Source organism: Protopterus annectens, chromosome 17.part0 (assembly GCF_019279795.1).
Source record: "Protopterus annectens isolate FY-2018-M chromosome 17.part0, PAN1.0, whole genome shotgun sequence".
Classification (NCBI taxonomy): domain Eukaryota; kingdom Metazoa; phylum Chordata; order Ceratodontiformes; family Protopteridae; genus Protopterus; species Protopterus annectens.
In genome coordinates this window covers 773,506,499-773,531,615 of record NC_056751.1, presented here as the reverse complement: position 1 = coordinate 773,531,615, position 25,117 = coordinate 773,506,499, and the positions used below count along the sequence as shown (strand labels likewise).

At 43.0% G+C, this 25,117-nt stretch overlaps 1 protein-coding gene across 1 annotated transcript in view; it reads right to left on the bottom strand.

Annotated features, from left to right (window-relative positions):
- DNAAF3 (dynein axonemal assembly factor 3) overlaps window positions 1-25,117 on the bottom strand; it is a 1,314,828-nt gene that overhangs the window by 429,027 nt on the left and 860,684 nt on the right. Inside the window, exon 8 of the mRNA XM_044059250.1 lies at window positions 18,610-18,732. Coding sequence (XP_043915185.1) covers window positions 18,610-18,732 — 123 coding nt within the window. The remainder of the gene's footprint in view (window positions 1-18,609; window positions 18,733-25,117) is intronic.

The following is a 25,117-nucleotide window of genomic DNA, read 5'->3' as shown; positions in this document are numbered from 1 at the left end:
TCCCGGACGTCTCAAGTGAGCAGTCACCACCGCCATACACTTGGCGAACACCCTGGGGGCTGTGGTGAGACCAAAGGGCAGGGCTCGAAATTGGAAATGACTGTCTCCTAGCCGGAAGCGTAGGTGACTCCTGGATGCCCTGTCCATTTTGACATGGTAGTAAGCATCCTTGAGGTCGATGGAGCACATCCATGCCTCCCCTCCCAACAATGGGAGAATCGATTGTAGTGTGACCATATGGAATTTGGACTTCTGTACATACTTGTTCAGTTGGCTGAGATCTAATATGGGTCTCAGGTCCCCTGTTCTTTTCGGCACCAAAACGAATCTTGAGTAAGTCCCAAATCCGACTTGGTCTGAGGGGATATGCTGGATGGCTCCTTTTCCTAGCAGCTTTGAAACCTCTGAGGCTGCTTGATCCCTTTGACTGGGTGAAACATATGGGATTTTTCTGACTGAAGGGGGGTCTGACGTAAACGGAATGACATAACCTCCGGAAATTATTCGTAATACCCATCGGTCCTGGGCGATGCTTTTCCAGGCTTCCGGATATAACGAAATTCGACCCCCGATTGGCTCCGGATAAGCACAGCCGGGCACTTCCTGAGGAACGAGAGTAGGGAGAGCCATGAAAGGAATCGAGGTCTCCCGAATTGCGGGGGCCCCCTTTGCCTCCAGGGCAGCATCTTCCTGAATAACCTCCCCCTCCTCTGCCTCTGGAGGGGGACTCACCTTGTGCGGCAGGAAAAAACCTCTGTGATTTTTTGAACCACATCTTCCCACCCCGCTGGGCCTTGGGGTAAGGCCTAGAGGGAAGGGAAAAACAGACCCCTACGGCAGACAGGGTCTTTCCCTCTTGTTCGCACCTGGTGAGGGTGTCTTTCACTTTGGTCCCGAACAAAAAAGAACCATCAAAGGGGGCGTCAGTGAAGGAAGACTTGAAGGCCTCCGCGAAGTGACAAAGGCGCAGCCAGGCTTGCCTTCTAAGGGCGACTCCTGAGCTTGCTGCCCTACTCGCTCCATCGGCTGCATATGAAATGAGCCGCATGGAGGAGTTGACGATGGAATTGAGGGTAGACACCTGGGTGTTAACCATCTGGGCCACCGCCTCAGGGACGTTACCCGCAAGAGTATCTCCTAACTCCTTGAGGAGATCTCTCTGGAGCCGAGTGAAATGAGACCGATAGTTCAGCGACCATAAGGTAAAGGTTGCTGAGGAGAGGGTATGCTTCCCATACTGGTCCATGGTCCTAGACTCCTTGTTAGGAGGATGGACAGAGGAACAGGTCTCTGCTACTTCCTTCTGAGTGGCCACTGCCACCACCATGGCATCTACAGGGACTCCTTTGGACAGAAATTCCTTAACCTGGGGAGCAGAAAGAAACTTGTTGGGACGCCTGGGTATGGGCTCCACAGAATCAGGGTTTTCCCACACCCTCTGACAAATCAAATCTAGGAGCTTGAAGGGTGGGCGATATTCGGCTCCGAACCCACAGGTAAGAATGTAGGCGAGATTGGACTACATAACATCTAATGTTATTTTCACAGGTGCAGTTATGGTAAGTACACGACTTGTATATCTAATGTTATTTTCACAGATGCAGTTATGGTAAGTACACGACTTGTATATCTAATGTTATTTTCACAGATGCAGTTATGGTAAGTACACGACTTGTATATCTAATGTTATTTTCACAGATGCAGTTATGGTAAGTACACGACTTGTATATCTAATGTTATTTTCACAGATGCAGTTATGGTAAGTACACGACTTGTATATCTAATGTTATTTTCACAGGTGCAGTTATGGTAAATACACGACTTGTATATCTAATGTTATTTTCACAGGTGCAGTTATGGTAAGTACAGGACTTGTATATCTAATGTTATTTTCACAGGTGCAGTTATGGTAAGTACAGGACTTGTATATCTAATGTTATTTTCACAGGTGTAGTTATGGTAAGTACAGGACTTGTATATCTAATGTTATTTTCACAGGTACAGTTATGGTAAATACAGGACCTGTATATCTAATGTTATTTTCACAGGTGCAGTTATGTTAAGTACAGGACTTGTATATCTAATGTTATTTTCACAGGTGCAGTTATGGTAAATACACGACTTATGTTATTTTCACAGGTGCAGTTATGGTAAGTACAGGACTTGTATATCTAATGTTATTTTCACAGGTGCAGTTATGGTAAGTACAGGACTTGTATATCTAATGTTATTTTCACAGGTGCAGTTATGGTAAGTACAGGACTTGTATATCTAATGTTATTTTCACAGGTGCAGTTATGGTAAATACACGACTTGTATATCTAATGTTATTTTCACAGATGGAGTTATGGTAAATACACGACTTGTGTATCTAATGTTATTTTCACAGATGCAGTTATGGTAAGTACAGGACTTGTATATCTAATGTTATTTTCACAGGTGCAGTTATGGTAAATACACGACTTATGTTATTTTCACAGGTGTAGTTATGGTAAGTACAGGACTTGTATATCTAATGTTATTTTCACAGGTGCAGTTATGGTAAATACACGACTTATGTTATTTTCACAGGTGTAGTTATGGTAAGTACAGGACTTGTATATCTAATGTTATTTTCACAGGTGTAGTTATGGTAAGTACAGGACTTGTATATCTAATGTTATTTTCACAGGTGCAGTTATGGTAAGTACACGACTTGTATATCTAATGTTATTTTCACAGATGCAGTTATGGTAAGTACACGACTTGTATATCTAATGTTATTTTCACAGATGCAGTTATGGTAAGTACACAACTTGTATATCTAATGTTATTTTCACAGGTACAGTTATGGTAAGTACACGACTTGTATATCTAATGTTATTTTCACAGATGCAGTTATGGTAAGTACACGACTTGTATATCTAATGTTATTTTCACAGGTGTAGTTATGGTAAGTACAGGACTTGTATATCTAATGTTATTTTCACAGGTGCAGTTATGGTAAGTACAGGACTTGTATATCTAATGTTATTTTCACAGGTACAGTTATGGTAAGTACAGGACTTGTATATCTAATGTTATTTTCACAGTTACAGTTATGGTAAGTACAGGGCTTGTATACCTAATGCTATTTTCACAGGTACAGTTATGGTAAGTACAGGACTTGTATATCTAATGTTATTTTCATTCGTTCCTCAACAACAATTTTAGATATTTAAGTTATGCCTTGACCTGGTCAAATGAGCTTTTGGTTGTTGTGGCAAGGTCAAACCTTTTAAGAAGTATAAATGAGAAATGCAATCAGTTATCCATTTGGCTATTGCTGTTTTTGAGACCAGCCTATCCAACTTATTTTTAGCAAAGGAAATGAATAATTAATCAGCCTTCCTAACTTCCCTCATTCTGTGAAGATAGAATTGTCTATGTACATCTAAAGAATGGAACAGGTATTTTCCTTTGTTCTCAAATTTGGGATAGAAAACTGGCAAATTGATGACTTAATTGATGTTACCTTCTGACATAACTGTGGGTAAGAAAGATGGATTTGTATGTAAAGCAACTCTGTCCTTATGGAAAATTAAGTTAAGGGGTTTTACAGGGAGTGTTTGGAGTTCAGAGACTCACCTTGACAAAGTTATGGCTGCTAGAAAACTGTTTTCCAAGAAAGAACTTGAGGCCCACTTTTGCATATCTGAGTCTGTAAAACTAAAAAAGTAAGATACCAAGGACGAACAGGATCTCTAATAGGTGACCTAAGTAAAGAGGTACCCTTAAAATATGCCTTAAACGACTTAGATGATGCCAAAGGGAAAGCATCATCTGTGACATGAAAATTCAAAATGGCAGCCAGTTGAACTTTAACAGTAGAGAAATTGAACCCACTTTGAAAACGAAATGTTAGGAATTCTAAAACAGCAGGTTAAGAGCAGAGAAAGGATCAAAATCTCTCTGCTGAGCACACAAGGAGAATCTCTTCCATTTACTTTTATAAATCTTTCTTGTAGAGGGTTTTTCAGAGGAAAACAAAATTCTTTTGAACAGGAGAGGAAAGGTGGGAATGTCTAACCACCATTGGAATTGGAGAAACCATGCGGTCAGTTTGAGGCCTGGAATGAATGGATGAATCAGGCCTGACAGGAGTGAGAGGAGATCTGGACTAGGGTCTAGTGTCCATGGAGGATATATTAGATGAGACCATTGGAAGGGAAACCAAATCTGCTGAGACCAAATATGGGCAATGAGGATTACTTTGCTCTTCAACCAGAAAGCTTTCTGAAGAAACTTGGGGATTAGGGTAGGGAAATGGATAAGCATAAAGAAGACCAGAGAGCCAAATGTGGACTAGAGGATCTCTTGGTGACTGTCCCTGAGGGGGGATTAGAGCAAAGAACCTGCTGCACTTGGTGTTAAGGGAATGGGCAAACAGGTTGCAGTATAGCTGACCCCACTGGTGGAAGATCATATTTACCACTGACTGCTTGAGAGCCCACTTGTGAGGCCTCATAACAGTCCTGCTGAGCCCGTCTGCTAGCACATTTGATTTCCCTGGAATGTGCATACCTATAAGAAAGCAGTTGGATGAGATCAGCCATTGGAAAACTCTCACTACTTCTCAGCAAAGAGGGTAAGATCTGGTTCCTCAATGTTTGTTGATGGACCAAACCATTGACATATTGTCCTTTTGACTAACAACTGACCAAGAGGAAGAGAGTTGTGGAAGGCCTGCAGTTTTAATAGGACCAATCTCATCTCCAGGACATTTATATGCAATTTAGTCTCTACTGGGGTCCATGTGCCTTGAACTCTAGTAATGCCTTTCCCCACCCAAACTGGGAAGTGTCCATGATCAACATGGAGCTGGGTGAAGGAAGATAAAAGGGTAACCTTGGAAAATCTGATTGGACTGGATTCGCCCTACTAAAGAGTCCTTGCATACCCTGGAGAGTTTTTATTGGAAGTTGTAAGGGTTGGTGCAGAATGGACCATTGCACTTGTAAAGTCCATTGAAAGATCCTCATGTGAAAATGAGCTGCTGGTATCGATGTGATTGCAGCAGCCATCAATCACGGAGCTCTTAAGACTAGTTTGGCTGGAGGAAAAGGATGAGAGAACTTGACTGACATGTAACATTAAAGACAGAATTCTGCTCTGTGGTAAAAACACTTGAAGAGTCACTGTGTCTAGGTGAGCACCTATAAACTCTAAGACTTGTACTGGCTGAAGTTTGGATTCTGCAAGATTCACAGTGGTACCTAGAGAATGAAACACCTGGAGAAGATGGTCTCTGGCTGTTATCAATAGATGCCTAGTTAATGTGGTGAGAAGCCAGTCATCTAAATAAGGAAACACTCTGAATACATGGCGTCTTAGATGAGCTGCAACCACTGCCATACATTTGGTGAACACCCTTGGGGCTGTAGTGAGACCAAAGGGCAGAGTTCTGAACTGATAATGACTGGCTCCCAGCTGGAAGTGAAGGAATCTTCAGGATCGTCTCCCCATTTTTATGTGATAGCATACAACCTTTGGATCTATAGAGCACATCCAGTCATCTTTCTGGAACAACTGTAGAACGGACTGAACTCTGACCATCTGGAATTTGGAGTTCTTTATGAATTTGTTTAAATGACTGAGAACCAGAATGGGTCTCAGGTCTTCTGTTTTCTTTGGCGCTAAAAAGAACCTTGAGTAAAAGCCAGATCCTCTCTGGCCTGGTGGGACCCTCTTGGATGACTCTTTTGTGTAGCAGATTTTGAATCTCTAGCGTTGCTTGCTTCTGTTGACTGGGTGGAACATTGGGGAGAATTTTTCTTATCCTTAGTGGATTTTGTAAAAAAGGAATAAAATACCCTTGGCTATAATTCTTTGCATCCATGTGCCTTTTGTGATGGCTGCCCTGGGTGCAAAGACAAGCATCCCCCAACTGTCTCCAGAGAAGAACAGTCGGGCAATCTTTCAGGAATGCTGGAAGGGTCTGTCTGAGAAGGAATCTTGATTTTATGGACCCCCTTGGCTACGTGGGTGATGTCTTCTGTTATTATAATTATTTTCCCTCTGCAAAATTCTCTGCGTGAATCTTGAAAAAGCCCTTGAGATTTCTGAAATCACATTTTCTTACCACCACACTAATTCCTAGAGAAGGATCTCTGCGGGATAGAAAAAAGGAATCCCATATGGCAGATAAGGTCTTTCCATCTTCTTCACTGTGGGAAAGTGTCTCTAACAGCGAGTCCACAAAGGGAGGCTCCATCAAAAGGAGCACTGATGAATGATACTTCAAAGGGCTCTGCAAAGCTGCACAGGCACATCCATGAATGCCTCCAAATGCATATGCTTGTACCCACAGCCCATGAGGAACCTTTAGCCACGTGAGATATTAACCTCATGCAAGTGTTTGATATGAACTACTTCAGGGGCTCAAACCCCCTCGAGAAGTCAAACAATTTCAGAGTCCAGGGAGTCTAAGAAATGCTCTCCTGTCTGATCTCCTCCTTAGGCTTCAAGTCTTGGATCCGACCTTGTCGGACCCCACTACTAAGGCTAAAAATGTTTTGGATCTGGCATCATCAGATCTGGTTACACATCCGAGCATATTTCCTTGTATTCGGTTTCTGCTCTTCTGTCCGGAGCAAGTTTCTGCAAGATTGAAGTCCCCCTTTCTTGCAGGAGACTCCTAGAAAGACTTCTCGTCCTCCCTCAGCATCCTCCTACATCAGGTCTTCCTGGAGTCTTTCTGAATATGATGTGGATAGGATGATGAGAATGTTTATTAGAGCTCAGATCTAGATGGGGGCCTTCAGGCTCCATCACCCATTGGATCTGTGAGTCTGCAGCCTTCACAACCTTTAGTGACTCCTCCTCTTATCCGACCTGTAGTTTTGGAGCTGTCTAATCTGAAGATCCCAAGAGTTGAAGTGTCGGATCCGAGAATGTTACCTTCCTCGACTTCAAGCCCTTCCCCTGAGCCACTCAGCTCTGAGTATTTCAGAGCAGAACTAATCTTTGAGCCAAAGTACTGGCATTGGGTCTGTGGAGATGACTTCGACTCCAAGGCTTTCACAGCTGTCACTTCCCCTCTGTGCATTGGTGTTGGATAGCTGGGATCCGATTCCCTCCTCGGGGGCAGAGCCCGGGGGGTGTAAGGTTGGCTGACTTAGGATTTCAGCTCTGGGAAGGCTGGTTTCTACTTCTCCAGGACCTTCTGCTTTTGAGGTAGTGGACAGGGGTTTCTCCTATCCAGGGGGTCCTTTGGCTATTACCTCTTTGGATCCTAATCCCATCCCTCTATGGGTCTGACTGCTGAGTCTCATCATCTTACTCCAAAGGGGCAGCCAACCTGTAAGAGCTTCCAGGCAGTCCCTGCACATGGGCTTCCCCTTTTTTCCGACTCTTCTCCAGAATATCACAATGAGGCGGTTCCTTGGAAGAAACAATGCAAAAGGAGGCATTTAGATTCCCCCTCAGGAATCATTGACAGAAACACTGATTTTTGATGAAGGAGAAGGGTCCCCAGACCTCCACTGGAAGATGTCTCATTTGGAGACATTTTAGAAATCCTGCACCAAAAAGGTGGATGGTCTTCCCAGAACCCTTCTCAGGATGAATCAGTGTTCCTGGAAGCTTTTGAGTCTGGCCCATCTTACATCTTGGGTTACACCCCCCCCCCCTTAAATGCCCAGACAAGATCCTCAGTGCACCACTAGACAGACAGCACTGGTCCAAAGGTATTCCTGTAGATGCCATGGTTGTGGCAGCCATGGAAAAAGAGTTAGCCGAACAGAGCTCAACTGTCCATCCCCCTAACAGAGAATCTAGGGCCTTGGACAGATATGGGAAGCAAGTATATGCATCGGCAGCCTTTGCTTTATGGTCGTTGAGTTACCTGGCACATTTTACTAGGTTACAGAGGGACTTAATAAAGGAACTATCTAACTCTGTCACTGGCTCCATATCTGTGGAGGAGACAAAAGCTTTTTCTTCATGACTATCCATATGCCAGATGCAAAACATTTTTAGCCTTAGTAGTGGGATCCGACAAGGTCGGATCCAAGACCCTTTTTATTTTAGACAGAGGCTCTGAACTTGAAGCCTAAGGAGGAGATCAGACAGGAGAGCATTTCTTAGCCTCCCTAGACTCGGAAATTGTTTGACTTCTCGAGGGGGTTTGAGCCCCTGAAGTAGAAGGAACTGCAGATGAAGAAGCAGGCAACATACCCTTCAGAATCAGTTTATTATGCCTATTAATTTCAGCCCTGGTGTTTGCACAGATTTCACAAGAAATCTGAAGGTAAACCAGGCCTAAACAATATATGCACTCCCTGTGGGCATCAGAATTGGGTATCTTATGCCCACAGGAAGTGCCTTTCTTAGAAGCCAGTATACTTATCTGCCATACCGGGAAAAAAACTCTGGAAAAACTAAACAAAAACACAAAGTTATATAGAAAAAGTAAAAATATTTTTTTGAAGAGAAGCAGAAAGTAGAAAAATTCCAACAATGGTATGACAGAACTATCTCAGGATAGGTAAGAAAAGGGTAAAAGCTACCAATGATGGTATAAAGAAGACTATACCCAGTGGTTGGAAAGGTTTTAACTGAACATTACATTAGTTCTAAAGGTAAAGAGAGACAGTGAGGAAGGAAATAAATGATTTAGTAACTCCCAGATTGAGAGTACAAAATCCTGACTGATCTCTAGAGTGGCAAATGAGATTGGGGCACTATGGGTAAATGGAGGTGCTTCAGCGTTATACCTAGACTGCAAAAAGTGGCCGAGTCAGATCCGATGATCAGATCTGAATCCATTCATTGAGGAATGAATGAAAATGACAACATCAGATCTAGCTTTTAGTCCGTACCTTCCAAGTATAACCCTAGCCCTAAGCAGCATCCTACCTTCACCAAGAATGATACTATAATACCAACAAAAAATAATTGACTTCAACAATTAGCTTAGTTTGTGGTGTCACTGTAAGGAGATCCAGTATCTGTCTGCCTGGGATGACATGGCTGACAGTCCTCCATGCTTTGCCAGAGATGGCCTCCAAGTGTCACCCCGGGGAGTCCAGATCCTGGCCTAGGCTCTTGCCTCCCCCATTGTGCCTTTTTTAGGCCATATCCCAAAAACAAACCTTCCAGCATAAAAGATCTGTCAAAAAGCAAAATGAAGGTCTTGCTGCTTAACGCTATGAGCCTTAACTTGAAAATGTACTCACTGGAGGCTCTCCTTGCACTGAAAGATGCTGGTGTGGTCACGGGAACTTGGTTTCAGGCTCTGGAGAGCACTCCTGTCTTACCAGGCTATACCTCATTCCACACATTCTGACCTCAAAATGAGGTCAGGAAGACTAAGGGTGGTGGGGTCTCTATCTTCATTAAGGACAGGCACACCTCCAGACTGGCTTGCCTGCATGATGCACTGGAACTACTCCAGGTGCAAGTGACAGTTGGCAAGACAGCCATCAAAGTTAAGCCAGCTATAGACCTCTTCTCCATGACTCAGGACACCCACTCCTCCTACCTGAACTTACTTGACTCCATCAAGGTACCTCCTAACACTGTGATCCTTGGTGACTTCAACTACCCCACCACAGATTGGGTGAACTATTCCTGCACTAATGTGCTCACCCAACAATGCCTTGACATGATCCATTCTAATGCACTAGACCAGCTCATCTCATCCTGAAAAAGGGGAGATAACATTCTGGACTTGGTTCTCATCAACATGGGCAAACGCTGCACCACTCCCTTAGTGTGTTCTTCCCTGGTGAGATCAGATCATTGGCCTGTCTCATTCGAAGTTTCTATCCCACCCAACATCCTTGACCTGGTCATTACTAACATGGGCGACCGTTGCTCCACATCTCTCCTACCCCCCCCCCCCCACTCCGCAAAGGTAGCCACCATGAAAAACTTCTCCAAAGCCAACTTTGGGCTCCTAAAAATAGAGGTGGCTAACTTCACGGCACCCATACAAATGGAGAATAATTGCGTGACCGACAAATCAAACAGCAATGCACAGTACAAACACGTACACAAATGCATGGATCTCGCTATACCCAATAGAACCAAGATGCTCTATTCAAAAAAAGGAAGCCAATCTGGTGGTTCCCTGCCATAAACAAACTCTACACCAGAAAGAGGCAACTGATGCAGAATAAGGTGAAGTCCCAAGACTGGAAAAACTCCCTTATCAGCCTCAACAAAAAGTTGAGATCCCTCATCAAATCCTCTAAAGTTAGCTATGAAAACAGAATTGCAGTAGATAGTAAAGACAACCACAAGGCCTTCTATAGTTATGTAAAGAATCTCCACAGCAATACCCAGATTTGCTCTGAGCTACTGCACAATGGTACCTCCTATACCAAGCCAACAGATATTGCCAAAATATTGGCTGACAGATTCAGTGCCAACTTGACCCCTCCCCCAAAGGACCAATAACAATACCAGTAGATTGCAAGGCACCAAGTATTACTGCTACACAGGTTAAAACAGCACTGTCCAAGGCCAATAATACAGCTTCTATGGGACCTGACAATATCCCTGGCTGTGTTCTACATGAACTACAGAGTGAACTGGTAACTCACCTGTGTGCCCTATTCAATCACAGCCTCACCTCAGGCTTTCTCCTTACGCTATGGTGCACTTCTACAGTCATCCCTCTCCACAAAGGAGGAGTGACTACAGACCCTGGGAACTATCGCCTCATTAGCCTGATGAGTCTGACATGCAAAGCTATGGAACGCATCATCATGGACCTAATAAACAAGGATATAGGGAATCTCCAAACTCTGGATCCCACACAGTTTGGTTTTGTGAAGGGTAGCTCATGCCTGCTCAACTTGGTTGATTTCTTTGAGTCAGTCACCAGAGCAGTGGATGAAGGTAAGGTGGTTCATACAGCCTACCTTGATCTGGCCAAGGTCTTTGATACCATTACCCACTCAGGAATCATAGAAAAACTCACTAAGCTAGGCATCAACCCCTATATCACTAGGTGGGTTGCAAACTTGCTCACAAATAGAACCCACAGTGTGAAAGTAGCTGACTCCAAGTCAGACTGCCAACCAGTCACAAGTAGAGTCCCCACAGGGTTCGGTCCTGGATCCTCTCCTGTTTGGTATCTACTTCTCTGAAGTACAGGCCAACAAGAAGGGACTCTGGCTGACAAAGTTTGCATACGATTGCAAATTGAGAGCTATTATTAACTCCCCAAGTAATGTTGACATCCTACAGAAAGGCCTCACTGAGACCAGCGACTGGTGTCAGAGCCATGGCCTTAAGCTCAATGCCATAAAATGCGTCTTCAACCCTTTGGGAAAAACCCGGTTCCCATGAATTACCACATCGATGGTAATCCACTGAACAAAGAAGGCGTCATAAGAGATCTGAGAACACAGATTGACAGCAGCCTCTCTTTTGACCACCACATTGCTACTGTGGTTAGAAAGTCCTTCTGTGTGGCACATCTCATTACTAAGGGTTTTGCATCCAGGAAGAAAGAGATCATTGTCTCCCTCTACTCTTCCCTCATTAGGGCAGTCGAGTACAATGCCCCATTTGGCATGTACCTCTTCAAAAGGACCTCACAAAGAGGATCCTAGGCCTTAAACACTTTTCTTATATGGACAGGCTCAAAAAACTCCAACTATTCTCTGTCTCATATCGCCTACTTAGAGGCAATCTCTGCTTGACTTATAAAGCCATGTCTGACCCAACTCTGTTAGAAATGCTACATTTAAAGAAATCCCAATCCCTCAGCACCACACACTTCAGAGACCTCAACCTCATTACCACAATCAACAGAATGTGCTGGAGGGACAGGTTCATAACCCAGAGATTGCCCATGTTATGGAATAGACTTCCTATACATGTCAAACAGAGCACCTTACTGGCCCTCTTCAAGGGAGCTCTTGATGAGTGGATGGGAAATAGAAAATTCACCCCAGGGATCTCTCCAGTGGCTCTGTTCAACAGAGGCACTGGAAACTAAGGTCGATGGCACGATGCCAGGGTAATCCTATGGGCTATGCTTGTAAAGGCTGCAGGGCCATTAGCCTAGCACACACCTATGAACTTATGACGATCTGGATGGTCATGAAAGTATGGGTTTGTGTGTGTGTGTGTGTGTGTGTGTGTGTGTGTGTGTGTGTGTGTATATATATATATATATATATATATATATATATATATATGGATTCCTATTACAAGAACGAAAGTTCACTACTTCGAACTTGTAATAGGAAGTCTCACTTCTGCGAAAGTTCACTTTAACGAAAGTGCACTTCACTGAAAAAAATGCAGCACAGTGGAGGACATAAAAAACAAGCTATGTCCTCCACTATGGTGCGATAGTCACGGACCTTAGGGTTAGGGCATGGGTTAGGGTAGAGGGGATAGTTAGTAACGCTATCCCCTTACCCCAACCCATGCTCTAACCCTAAGGTTCGTGACTATCGCACCATAGTGGAGGACATTGCTATGTCCTTCACTGTGCTGCAGTCGTCACGGAGCAGTGCTGGTCCTCATACACTAGCTATGGTCTCATATAATATCAGCACAGGACCAGCACTGCTCCTCATACACTAGCTATGGTCTCATATAAATAATATCAGGACAGGACCAGCACTGCTCCTCATACACTAGTTATGGTCTCATATAATATCAGCATGGGAACAGCACTGCTCCTCATACACTAGCTATGGTCTCATATAATATCAGCACGGGACCAACACTGCTCCTCATACACTAGCCATGGTTTCATATAATATCAGCACAGGACCAGCACTGATCCTCATACACTAGCTATGGTCTCATATAATATCAGCACAGGACCAGCACTGCTCCTCATACACCTGCTATGGTCTCATATAATATCAGCACGGGACCAGTACTGCTCCTCATACACTAGCTATGATCTCATATAATATCAAGACAGGACCAGCACTGCTCCTCATACACTAGTTATGGTCTCATATAATATCAGCACGGGGACCAGCACTGCTCCTCATATAGACAAAGGCAAAGCTGATGAAAACTGTAGCCAGGAAAAGGAGACAACATATGGTGCATAAGCCCAAAGTCATGACTTACAGTGAATCTCTCAAAATGAGAAGTTATGTACCTACCATAACATTCCATGTTAGTTGTCTTCTCTCGCCTTCTTTCTTGCTTGATGGGTTCAGAGCCGATCCTCGGCTCCGACTCGGCACTTTGCTAAGCTCGAGAGTCACTTTTACCAGCTCGAGGCAGCCCCATATCCCATGATGCAAGGCGGTAAGTACCCAGATCTCGTTTGTTATCTATAGGCAATAACACCTAGCACAAAAAACTTCCCAGAAGGAAAGAAAGGCAAAAAGCCTGAAGGATGGGCTAAGGTAGACCAGAACTAGCTGGTCTTAAGAAGCATTCTTCCATATAGGGAGAAAAAGGTCTGTCCAGGCCAGGGGGCAGGTGGGAGGGTCGCAAGAAAGAAGGCGAGAGAAGACAACTAACATGGAACGTTATGGTAGGTACATAACTTCTCAATGTTAAGTTGTCAATCTCGCCTTCATTCTTGCTTGATGGGACCGCGTCCCTAGCACCTCTATCCTGGGTGGCTCAATGGAACAGACTCTTGAGAACTGTAGAGCCAAAACTGGCTCTATCCCTGGAGGCCAAATCCAATTTGTAATGAGAAACAAAGGTATGAGGAGTGGCCCAAGTGGCTGCTGCACAAATAGTGTCTAATGGAAGTCTAGCCTGAAAAGCTGTGGAAGTGGCTAAGCTTCTGGTTGAAGGTGCTTTAGGTTTTGAGCACAGCTGTTTTCCCCTGAGCTGATAGATTTCAGAGATGATGGAAGAAAGCCATCTAGATAAGGTCACTTTGGAGACAGGAAGGCCTTTCTTGTTATCAGCATAAGAAAGAAAGAGCTGATCGGATTTTCTGAATTGTTTTGTTCTGTCCAAATAATATCTGAGTTGGCGGTGAACATCAAGATAATGTAATTTTTGTTCCGATCTGTTTGAGTAATTAGGGAAAAATACAGGGAGGTCAATAGATTGGTTCAAATTATTTTTCGAGGCCACCTTAGGCAAAGAGGTTGGATTAGTTCTCAAGGATACCCTGTCTTTGTGGAAGACCAAATAAGGAGGATGAACAGAGAGAGCATGAAGTTCTGACACTCTCCTTGCCGAGGTAATAGCAACACGGAAGAGTGTTTTCCATGAAAGAAATTTCAGGGAACATGAAACAGCTGGCTCGAAGGGAGGAAGAATTAAGGAAGTCAGCACTAGATATAGGTCCCATTGAGGAGGAGGACTCCTGACTGGAGGTTTCAGGAGAAAAATTCCTTTTAGAAAGGCTCTACAAAGCCTGTGGGACATAATGTTATGATCTGCAAACCCGACATGAAAGTTCGAGATAGCAGCCAACTGAACTTTGACCGTGGAAGATGAAGAGCCCGCGTGAAAGATTTCCGCTAAGAAATCCAAAACTGCTTGAACAGGGGCAGTAAAGGGATCTATATTTTTAGCTTTTGCCCAACAAGAGAAGCATTTCCACTTGCTGGTATAAATCCTTCTAGTAGAGGATTTTAGGGAAGCCACTATGATATCCCTAACAGGATTAGAGATCATAGGAAGCCTGGCTAAGGAAGGAAGTGGAGCAACCACGCTGTGAGGTTGAGAGAAGGAATAGACCGATGCAGCTGACCCGATTGGTGAATCAGAAGGTCTGGCACTGGGTCCAGATGCCAGGGCTGCACCAAAAGGTGACGATGGAGGAACAGAAACCAAATTTGTCGAGGCCAATAGGGAGCAATGAGAATCATTTTGGCTCTCAAAACGGTGGCTTTCTGGAGTACTTGTGGAATCAGCGGGAAGGGAGGAAAGGCATAAAGAAGTCCCTGGGGCCAATCCTGGGTTAGAGCGTCTCTGGGGGGATGGCCTGGCAGTGGGAAGAGAGAAAAGAAGTCTGGGCATTTGCTGTTTTGGGAAGTAGCAAAAAGATCGCAACATGGGCGGCCCCATTCTAGAAAAATCTCCTCCACTATAGATTGTTTGAGAGACCACTCGTGAGGCATGAGAATAGCTCTGCTCAATCTGTCCGCTAGAATGTTGGTTTTCCCAGGGATATGCGTTGCTACCAGAAACCGATGAGAGGAGATCGCCCATTGCCAATGTCTGAGAGCTTCTCGGCACAAGGGGTAGGACTTGGTTCTGCCCTGTTTGTTGATATACCATACTACAGACATGTTGTCTGTGTGAACTGCAATTGTTCCCAAGGGAAGAAAGTCATTGAGGGCTTGCAACGTTAAAAGCACTGCTCTCATCTCTAGGACATTTATGTGCAGGTGGTATTCGAATGGTTGCCACGTCCCATGAACCATCCTGCCCTGATAATGACCCCCCCACCCGATCAGGGAGGCATCCGTAGTGACTGTGGCTACCGGGGCCGGGGATACAAAGGGTCTGCCTTGGTGAATCTGGGGAGAAGTAATCCACCATGATAGATGATTCTTGCAAATTTGTGTCACCAGGATTTGGTGACGCATGGGAAGTTGTTGGTAAGACCACTGAGTGAACAACATCCATTGAAGAAGACGCATGTAGAAGCGGGCCAGGGGAAGAAGGGTAATAGCCGCAGCCATGAGGCCCAACACCTTCAGAACCATTCTGGCTTGCACCTTTTTGCTGGCAAGGATGATCCTCACGTGACTTTGGATATCTGAGATTCTTTGGTCTGTGAGGGTTGCTGACATCCGAACAGTGTTTAAGTTTGCGCCTATGAAAGTAATAGACTGGCAGGGCAATAAGGAGGATTTTTCGTAGTTGATCGAAATTCCTAATTGAGTGCAGAGATTCAGGGTGTAATCCCTGGCTTGAAGAAGTTGATGCCTGGTGGTGGCTGAAAGGAGCCAGTCGTCGAGATACGGAAACACCTGGAATCCTTGATGTCTCAGGTGAGCCATGACCACTGCCATACATTTGGTGAACACTCTAGGGGCTGTAGTGAGACCAAAGGGCAGGGCTCTGAATTGAAAATGACTGGACCACAGCCGAAAGCGGAGAAACCTTCTGGAGCGTCTGTGAATTTTTATGTGATAGTACGCGTCCTGAAGATCTATTGAGCACATCCAGTTGTCCTTCTCTAGGAAGGGCAAAATTGATTGAAGTGTGACCATTCGAAATCTTGTCTTTCTCACAGACTTATTGAGTCTGCTGAGATCCAATATTGGTCTCCAGTCTCCCGTCTTTTTGGGGACCAAAAAGAATCTTGAGTAGATTCCGGGCTCTGAATGATCTGTTGTAACTGGCTGAATGGCTCTTTTTTGTAGAAGCTTTAATACTTATAAATCTGCAATTTCCCTTGGTACATCTGGAAGGGAATTTTTGTGAGAGAAAGGACTTTCCTCGAAAGAAATTTTGTAACCCTCGGATATAATCGACTGTACCCATCTGTCTTGAGAGAGGGAACGCCAGGCTTCTGGGTACAGCGATAGTCTTCCCCCGACTGCCTCCAAGGATGGACAGTCGGGCAACATCTCAGGGAAGCTGGAAGGGCTTGTCAGAGAGAGGCTCTCTGCTTCCCTGGTTTTGTGGACCCCCTCTGCCTCTAGAGCGGCGTCTGTTATTATTACCCCCTCTGCCTCTAGGGGTAAACTGACCACGTGCGTCCGGCGTGACTCCCTGGGACTTACGGAACCACATTTTTCCGCCCTTCTGACCTTTGGGGTAAGGTCTAGAGGGGTAGAAAAACGGACCCCTACGGCAGAAAGAGTCTTGCCGTCCTGCTCACACCTGGTCAATGTATCCTTCACTTGAGGGCCAAACAATGCTGACCCATCAAAGGGAGAATTCGTGAAGGACGCCTTAAAGGGATCTGCAAAATTACAGAGCCGCATCCAGGATTGACGTCTAAGAGCCACCCCTGTACCCGCGGCTCTACTCGCTCCATCTGCTGCATACGAGATCAGTCGCATGGAGGAGTTAGCTATAGAATTAAGGATTCCTAGCTGAGAAGCACTCTTTTCTTGAGCCCCTGCAGCCGTAGGATCCTGCACTACTTCACCTAGTTCCTTAAGGATGGGCCACATGGTGGTCGGAGCCAGTACTCGGAACCGACACCAAAGTGACCATGGAAGTATCAGCACCGATGGCCATCGGTGCCGAAGATGTAGCCAATGTCGGATCGGCTCCAGCCGGAGCCGATCTCGACTCCGACAAAGTCGGAGCCAAGGCCGAAGGCTTGGGTACAGAAGCCTGGGCCTTAGACTTGGAAGGCTTTCCCGGAGCCGATTTGGCCGGGGAGCCCTCCGGTTTAAGGAGTCCCCTTAAAATCATTTTTTTTCTCCTTTCCTGCAGGACTCTCTGGCTAAAAGAATGACATATTGCACAGGAGTCCTGCAGGTGGAGAGGTCCCAGGCAGTATAAACAAGAAGTGTGACCGTCTGTCAGAGACATCTTCTGACAGCACGAGTCACACTTCTTAAAGCCTGAGACCCTCTGCTCTTTGGACATAGTGGATACAGAAAAGTACACACACAGTCCCAAACAAACAATTAAATTAAAGTACAAACAGTAAAAACCTCACACACACACACCCTGACAGGGGGGGGGGATGGGAGGGAAGGAAGGCCTGACTAAAAATTTAAGGAGGAAGGATAATTTTAGTCAAAAGGGGCTTACAATTAACAAAAAATAAAAGATTTTAAGAAAAAATCGTCTAAAAGGGGCTAAAGCAGTTTAAATGTAAACACTTACCAGGAGCTGGTAAAAGGAGGACCTCATCAGCGAAGCGGCAAACGAGATCTGGGTACTTACCGCCTTGCATCATGGGATATGGGGCTGCCTCGAGCTGGTAAAAGTAACTCTCGAGCTTAGCAAAGTGCCGAGTCGGAGCCGAGGATCGGCTCCGAACCCATCAAGCAAGAATGAAGGCGAGATTGACAACTTAACATCATGATATATACAGTTTTATTTCTGTCCCTTAATTAGTTTTAATGGGAAGTCTCCCGCCTCATTTTTATGATGTATTCTATGATGAGTTCAGTGCACATAGTCAGAAAAAAAAAATGGCAAGCTATGCAGCCTTATAATAAACAGGAATGTAATCAATAATGCCATCTGTGTGGTACGTCAAGGCATCTGAATAGAGAGTCATGCGTGCACCTTTTTATTTAGGAATTCACAGTGTGCCAATACTGTGCTTCACCCAACACATTCACACAAGCCTTCTTTTGTTTCTCCTTTTTCATTTGCCTTAACTTCTGCCTTAATTTAATCAAAACTAAACAGGATATACTGCAGTTAATTAAATATGATGGAAAATCTTGAAACATGAATACTGCTTTGTAGAAGAGTAAATGAGTTATGGAAAGATTCTTCCAGGAAAGGTGGTAGGAGTCAAAGCACATTGGTATTATATCAAGAAGATACTAGCTATTTGGTGAAATATGCTGATATGAATGAAAGAACAGCCACATTAAGCCAAGATATACTGTCTGACATGACAATAAAAGGAGGAGGATTGGGGCGTCAATATTACTTAATCCATTGTACCGGTTATTCATGCTTCTAACATTAACAGCAAAGGGTCGTCAGCTTTGGCTTTAGCCTCACTAGCTGATGAGTGCCATGTACACTTACATGTCTGAGTAGTAATCCAGATGCTATGGACTTGTTAGGAATGTCATAAATTCCCTCGCGGATTTCAAATGCAACACCTTTTTCTCGCCATTTGAAATACTCGTTCCTGCCAATCACAAAAGCCTAAAACAGGAAAAAAGGTGTAATAATACACAACATACCTCAAAATACAATATTTTAAATACAAATGCTGCAGAGACTGGAAAAAAACACATTTTTGTTTGATGCTCTACTGTTTGCCACTACCAACTATGAACTCTAAAATAAGCCACATAAAAATAAATTCAGTACGCAAAGTGTTATTCTTGCTGTAACTCTTTGTAGAACTCTAATACAAGTATGACGTGAAAAAGTATGATGAAACTTGCCACGTAAATGACTACTGCAAATTTTGTTACATAATTATGCGCAAGCTTAGTGCGATGAACCTCAAGTCATTTTATTATGAATAATGTTTATCTGTATTCTCATCATTTATATCTTTTGCTTGGGCTACAAATGAAAGGGGCCAATGCATGAATCCACATACCAGGTAAACAGGGGCATAAATAAATATAGCACAGTACAGCTTAAATTACAAAAAATATTTTTTAGGTGATTTCAAATTATGGAGATATTCCTTGGAACTGTCTAAAGAGTCAGTACAAACGCGTAGCTTCACAACAAGTACAGATAAAAAACAAGTTAAGTACTTACCATAACGTTAAATCTGTTTTGTCCATTTTCATTCTTCGTCAGTGGATGGGTTCAGATCAGACTTTGCAGTTACACTAGTTCATGGCCTCTGACCAGCTCTTAAGCTCCTTTCCTACCCACAACGCACTATCCCCAACATCCCTCAGATCCTATTTACAGCTTGAGAGAGACAAAGTATAAAAGAACTGCCATAACTGGAGTTTAACAAAATGGACATATGGTGTCCCTAAGAGACTCGCTCCTCCAGTAGTCATTTGTGAGAAGGGGGGGGGTGGAGAGTGGGAAGTTGAGGAAGAATAAAACTGGACAACACAGATGAATGTTATAATAAGTACATAACTTCTTTATCTGATGTTGCCAATTTTCATTCATTCCTCAACGGATGAGTCTCCAGCTACCTGGAATCCCGACTGGACTCTGAAAAAGGATATTCCTGAGTACGGTTGAGCCAAATGCCGCTCTTCCTCTCGAGACCAGATCCAGTTTGTAATGAGTGATAAAGGTATGAGGATTTGACCAAGCTGCAGCTGCACATATATCGTCCATGGATACTCTAGACTAGATATTTCCTCTCTCATAAGTCTCTTGTAACTTGATGACTTGATTTTTGTTCATGGTTATGTTTAAAAGTATATTTGCACAATATTTTTTAAAAAAATCAAGATTCACAGAGCTCATCTGCACTGCTTCATTATGACTTAAGTAACAATAATAAAGAATCAAACCGACTTCCATATGAAAGGCTTGACCGCGTGCTATTTATCTGCACTGCTTCATTATGACTTAAGTAACAATAATAAAGAATCAAACCGACTTCCATATGAAAGGCATGACCGTGTGCTATTTATCTGCACTGCTTCATTATGACTTAAGTAACAATAATAAAGAATCAAACCGACTTCCATATGAAAGGCTTGACCGCGTGCTATTTATCTGCACTGCTTCATTATGACTTAAGTAACAATAATAAAGAATCAAACTGACTTCCGTATGAAAGGCATGACCGCGTGCTATTTATCTGCACTGCTTCATTATGACTTAAGTAACAATAATAAAGAATCAAACCGACTTCCATATGAAAGGCTTGACCGCGTGCTATTTATCTGCACTGCTTCATTATGACTTAAGTAACAATAATAAAGAATCAAACCGACTTCCATATGAAAGGCTTGACCGCCTGCTATTTTTTTACAAACCTGAGTTGAAATTAAGCAAGAAGAACTGAAACTTTTTTTTTAATTTTAATTCAGCTTGGCACCGTTGTTCTACAGTAGACCCTGGGTGGAAACCTACTCTGATACAAGGACCCTCGGAGTGACCGGTTCAGGGTAGTCCCAAGACTTATGTACTAGATTCTGGAATAGATACTCTAGACTGGAATACAGTGGAAGTATCTGATCTGGCTGACTTGAGCCTTTAGTGGTTTAGGTGACGGGAAATTCAATTGCTGTAGACAGATGAAATGCAATCCGTCAACCATCTAGCAAGAGTTACCTTTGTAACTTATTCGCCCAACTTATGTGCAAACAAAACAAACAGGTGGTCTGTCTTTCTAATCTCTCTTGCTCTGTGTTGGTACAAACATAACTGTCTATAAACATCCAGTAAGTGCAGCATATATTCTCCTTTATTTGTAAAGTTTGGGAAGAATACTGGCAGGTTAATGTTGGATTCTGATACCACCTTAGGTAGGAAGGAGGCATTGGTATGCAAGCTGATCCTATCCTTGTGTAAAATCAAGCATGGGGGCTTAAAAGATAAAGCTCGAAGTTCTGAAATCATTCTAGCGGGTGTAATTGCAACTCGAAAGAAAATGTTGCAGGTCAAAAATTTTAAATCACATTTAGCTGCAGAGGTTCAAATGGGGAATCTGTTAAGGCTTGCAGTACCAAACTTAAATCCCATGGTGGTATGGGATCTTTATAAGGAGGTCTAAGTAGAAGGGTACCTTTCAAAAAGGCTTTGCACAATTTACAGGAAGCCAGGGACAAATTCTGAAACCCCACATGAAAGTTAGAGATGACTGCGACTTGAACTTTAATAGTCAAAGAACTAGCACCCTCATTAACTAAACTCACTAAAAATTCAAGAACAGAATGAATTGCTGCTGAGAAGGGGTCTACCTGATTCTGCTCTACGCAATAAGCAAATTCTCTCCATTTACTTCTGTAGAGTTTCCTCACAGAGGGTTTATGGGAAAATAGTAGTACAGAACAGACAGACAAATAGCATAGATTGCCTGGCTATTAGTAGAACTGGAGAAACCATGCAGTCGGTTTGAGATTTGGGATGTCTGGGTGAACCATGCCCATCAGGTGAGACAGACTGTCTGGAGCTGGATCCAGAATCCAAGGTGGGTACAGAAGATAAGGCCCAAAGAAGGGGGGACGGAATCTGTCAAGGTCAGAAAGGTGCAATGAGGATGAATTTGCTCTTTGACCTGGCTGCTTTCTGAAGGAATTTGGGAATTAAAAGAGTTGGGGGATAAGTGTACAGAAGACCGGACCACCAATCATGGAGTACAGCATTCCTTGGCGACTCCTGCAGAGTGTGTGTGGGGGGAATTAGGGCAAAGAAGCTGCTGATCGTAGCAAGGCTGGCCCCGCTGATGGAAAATCATGTTCGTCACTTTGTTGTTGAGACACTACTCATTAGGTAGTAAGATGGACCTGCTCAGTTTGTCTGCTATCATGTTGGACTTACCCAGAATATCTGTAGCAGTTCTAAAGCTTTTGGAAGAAACTGCCCATTGCCATACCCTTATGGCTTCTTGACAGAGGGATAAGATCTGGTTCCCCCTTGTTTGTTAATGTACCAAACTACTGACATGCTGTCCATTTGGATCACAATTGTTCAGAGAAGGCGAGAGCTTTGGAATGACTGCAATGCGAAAAGCACCACTCTCATTTCAATAACAGTGATTTGTGAGTTGGCCTCTCTAAGGGACCAAGTGCCTTGAATGGTCTTCCCCAGAAAATGTCCCCCCCACCCAATCTGGGAAGCATACGTGGTCACTATGGCCGTGGGTTGAAGAAGAACAAAAGGACAACCTTGCAACAGTTGTTGTGACTGCATCCACCAGGAAAGATCTATTTGCATACCTGAATTACTCTTATCTTTGTCAACATGGGTTGACAGAGAACGGACCATTGTGTTTGTAGCATCCATTGCAGAATTCTAATGTAATATCTTGCTAATGGAACTAAAATTATTGCTGTTGACATTGGTCCCAGGGATTGCAGAATCAACCGGGCTGAAATTCTTGTACTGCAAATTATTTTCCTGACCTGATTCCTTACTGTTTCTACTCTTGAAAGAGGAATTGATGCTACCATGGATACTGTGTTGAACATTTTGCTCCAATGAATTCCATTGCCCAAGTGGCTTTTAACTGTGACTTGCTATAACTGACGGTTATTCCAAGATTTGAACAAATTTGCAGCACTTGGTCTCATGCGTGTACCAGTTGATACCTGGTCGGAGCAGTAATGAGCCAGTCGTCTTGAGTATGGAAACACCCAGAAACTCTGCAGTCTGAGTGAGCTGAATCTACTGCCGTACACTTGGTGAACACCCTGGGGGCTGTGGTGAGGCCAAAGGACAGTGGTCTGAACTGGTAATGACTGGTTCCTAGTCGGAAGGGTAAGTACCTTCTGGATTGCCTGTTCATTTTTATGTGATAGTATGCATCTTGCAGGTCCATTGAGCACATCCAGTCATCCTTGCTCAGAAATGGCAGAATGGACTAACAGTGACCATCTGGAACTTGGAGTGTCAAACCCATTTGTTCAACACACTGAAATCCAAAATTGGTCTCCAGACCCCTGTGTTCTTTGGTACTAAAAAGAATCTTGAGTAAGTTCCAGATTATATTTGGTCTGGTGGGACCTATTGGATGACTTTTTTTTTTTTTTAGCAGCGTTTGGATTTCTAGTGTTGCTGCTTCCCTCTGATTGGGTAAAACACTGGGATTTTCCTGGGCAATGGAGGTGGTAAGGAAAAGGGAAAAATATAACCTCTAGAAATGATTTTCTGCACCCAAGTGTCCTTTGGTATATTTAATGATAAAAAATAAAAAAATTGAGTTAAACACAGTTCGTGAAAACACGAGAGAATGAAGAAACGAACTGAATAACGTAACAATTTATTCAAAAGGCAAAGCTTTCAGGTACAAGATCCTTCATCAGTGGTGATATCATATCCTACTACATCACAATTTATATCAACACCAATTAAGTCACAGTCAATAAAATGCTTAAAATACATCTTAAAGAAACAGAATACTTATTGTTTGTGTCTTTCGACTTTTCCCGGTTAGGGCTCGCAGCGGAACTCCGGTCCGCTAATGATTGGCAGTTGATTTTTACGTACCAGCTTGCCAGGCCTGACGCACAACCTTCAACGAAGCTACGCCCATTCACGCATGTCTCCACGCAGAAGACGCTCTAGCTGAGAATCGATCCGGACAGCGTCTTACTGTGACAACGCTACAGCAGCACCACCACTGCGGGTACAAACAGAATACTTATAAATACATGAATTAATGCACAAAATCCCTATAAAACATATAAAAAAATATCAAAACCATATAACCACAAACATCAGTGCAAACAATTTCGTCTCTGTCTAAGAACAGGCTTTAAAGATATCATTTGATTTAAGCCTGGTAATTTGCTGATAACAGAAGTATCCATTTATATTCACTCAATTCTAACTTACTATTAATATCTTCCCATCTGTTACTTTGTTAACAATGCTAATAACTTTGAACATAAAACTATGTTCTGAGTTGGTTTCATTTACATGTTTCGCTAGAGCATTAGTTAATACCTTACATCTAATATCAGAATTATGCTCTATTATCCTATCCTTCAGTTTTCTACTCGACTTTCCCACATAAAAACATTTGCATTTTTTACAGGTGGCATTTCTACTTATACAAAAGTACGTTATATAACATCTTATAACAGGATTACTCCACAAGTACGTACAATTTAATTGACCTATCCTACAAGCCCTACCGGATTTAAATAAACATACTGACATTACACTTAGATTTGCATATAGGAATAGCATGAGTCTTAAACAACTGCTATGCTATAAAGATACAAAAGAAGGCACTAATACAGTGACGCCAAGTAGATGTGGCACTATTCCATGCTATAACTGCTGTTGCTGTAGCTATATTGATAAAGATGTTAATTATTTTGATACACAACAAGGAAAAAGGTTTGAATTTCGATTTTTTGCTACATGCAACAGCATCAATGTTGTATATCTTGCCACCTGTACAAAATGCAAATGTTTTTATATGGGAAAGTCCAGTAGAAAACTGAAGGATAGGATAATAGTGCATAATTCTGATATTAGACGTAAGGTATTAACTAATGCTCTAGCTAAACATGTAAATGAAACCAACTCAGAACATAGTTTTATGCTCAAATTTATTAGTATTGTTAACAAAAGTAACAAATGGGGAGATATTAATAATAAGTTAGAATTGAGTGAATATAAATGGATACGTCTGTTATCAGCAGACAAATTACCAGGATTAAATCAAATGGTATCCTTGAAGCCTGTTCTTAGACAGAGACAAAATTGTTTGCACTGATGTTTGTGGTTATATGGTTTTGATATTTTTTATATGTTTTATAGGGATTTTATGCATTAATTCATGTATTTAAAAGTATTCTGTTTCTTTAAGATGTATTTTAAACATTTTATTGGTTTTGACTTAATTGGTGTTGATATAAATTTTGATGTAGTAGGATATGAGATCACCACTGATGAAGGGTCTTGTACCTGAAAGCTT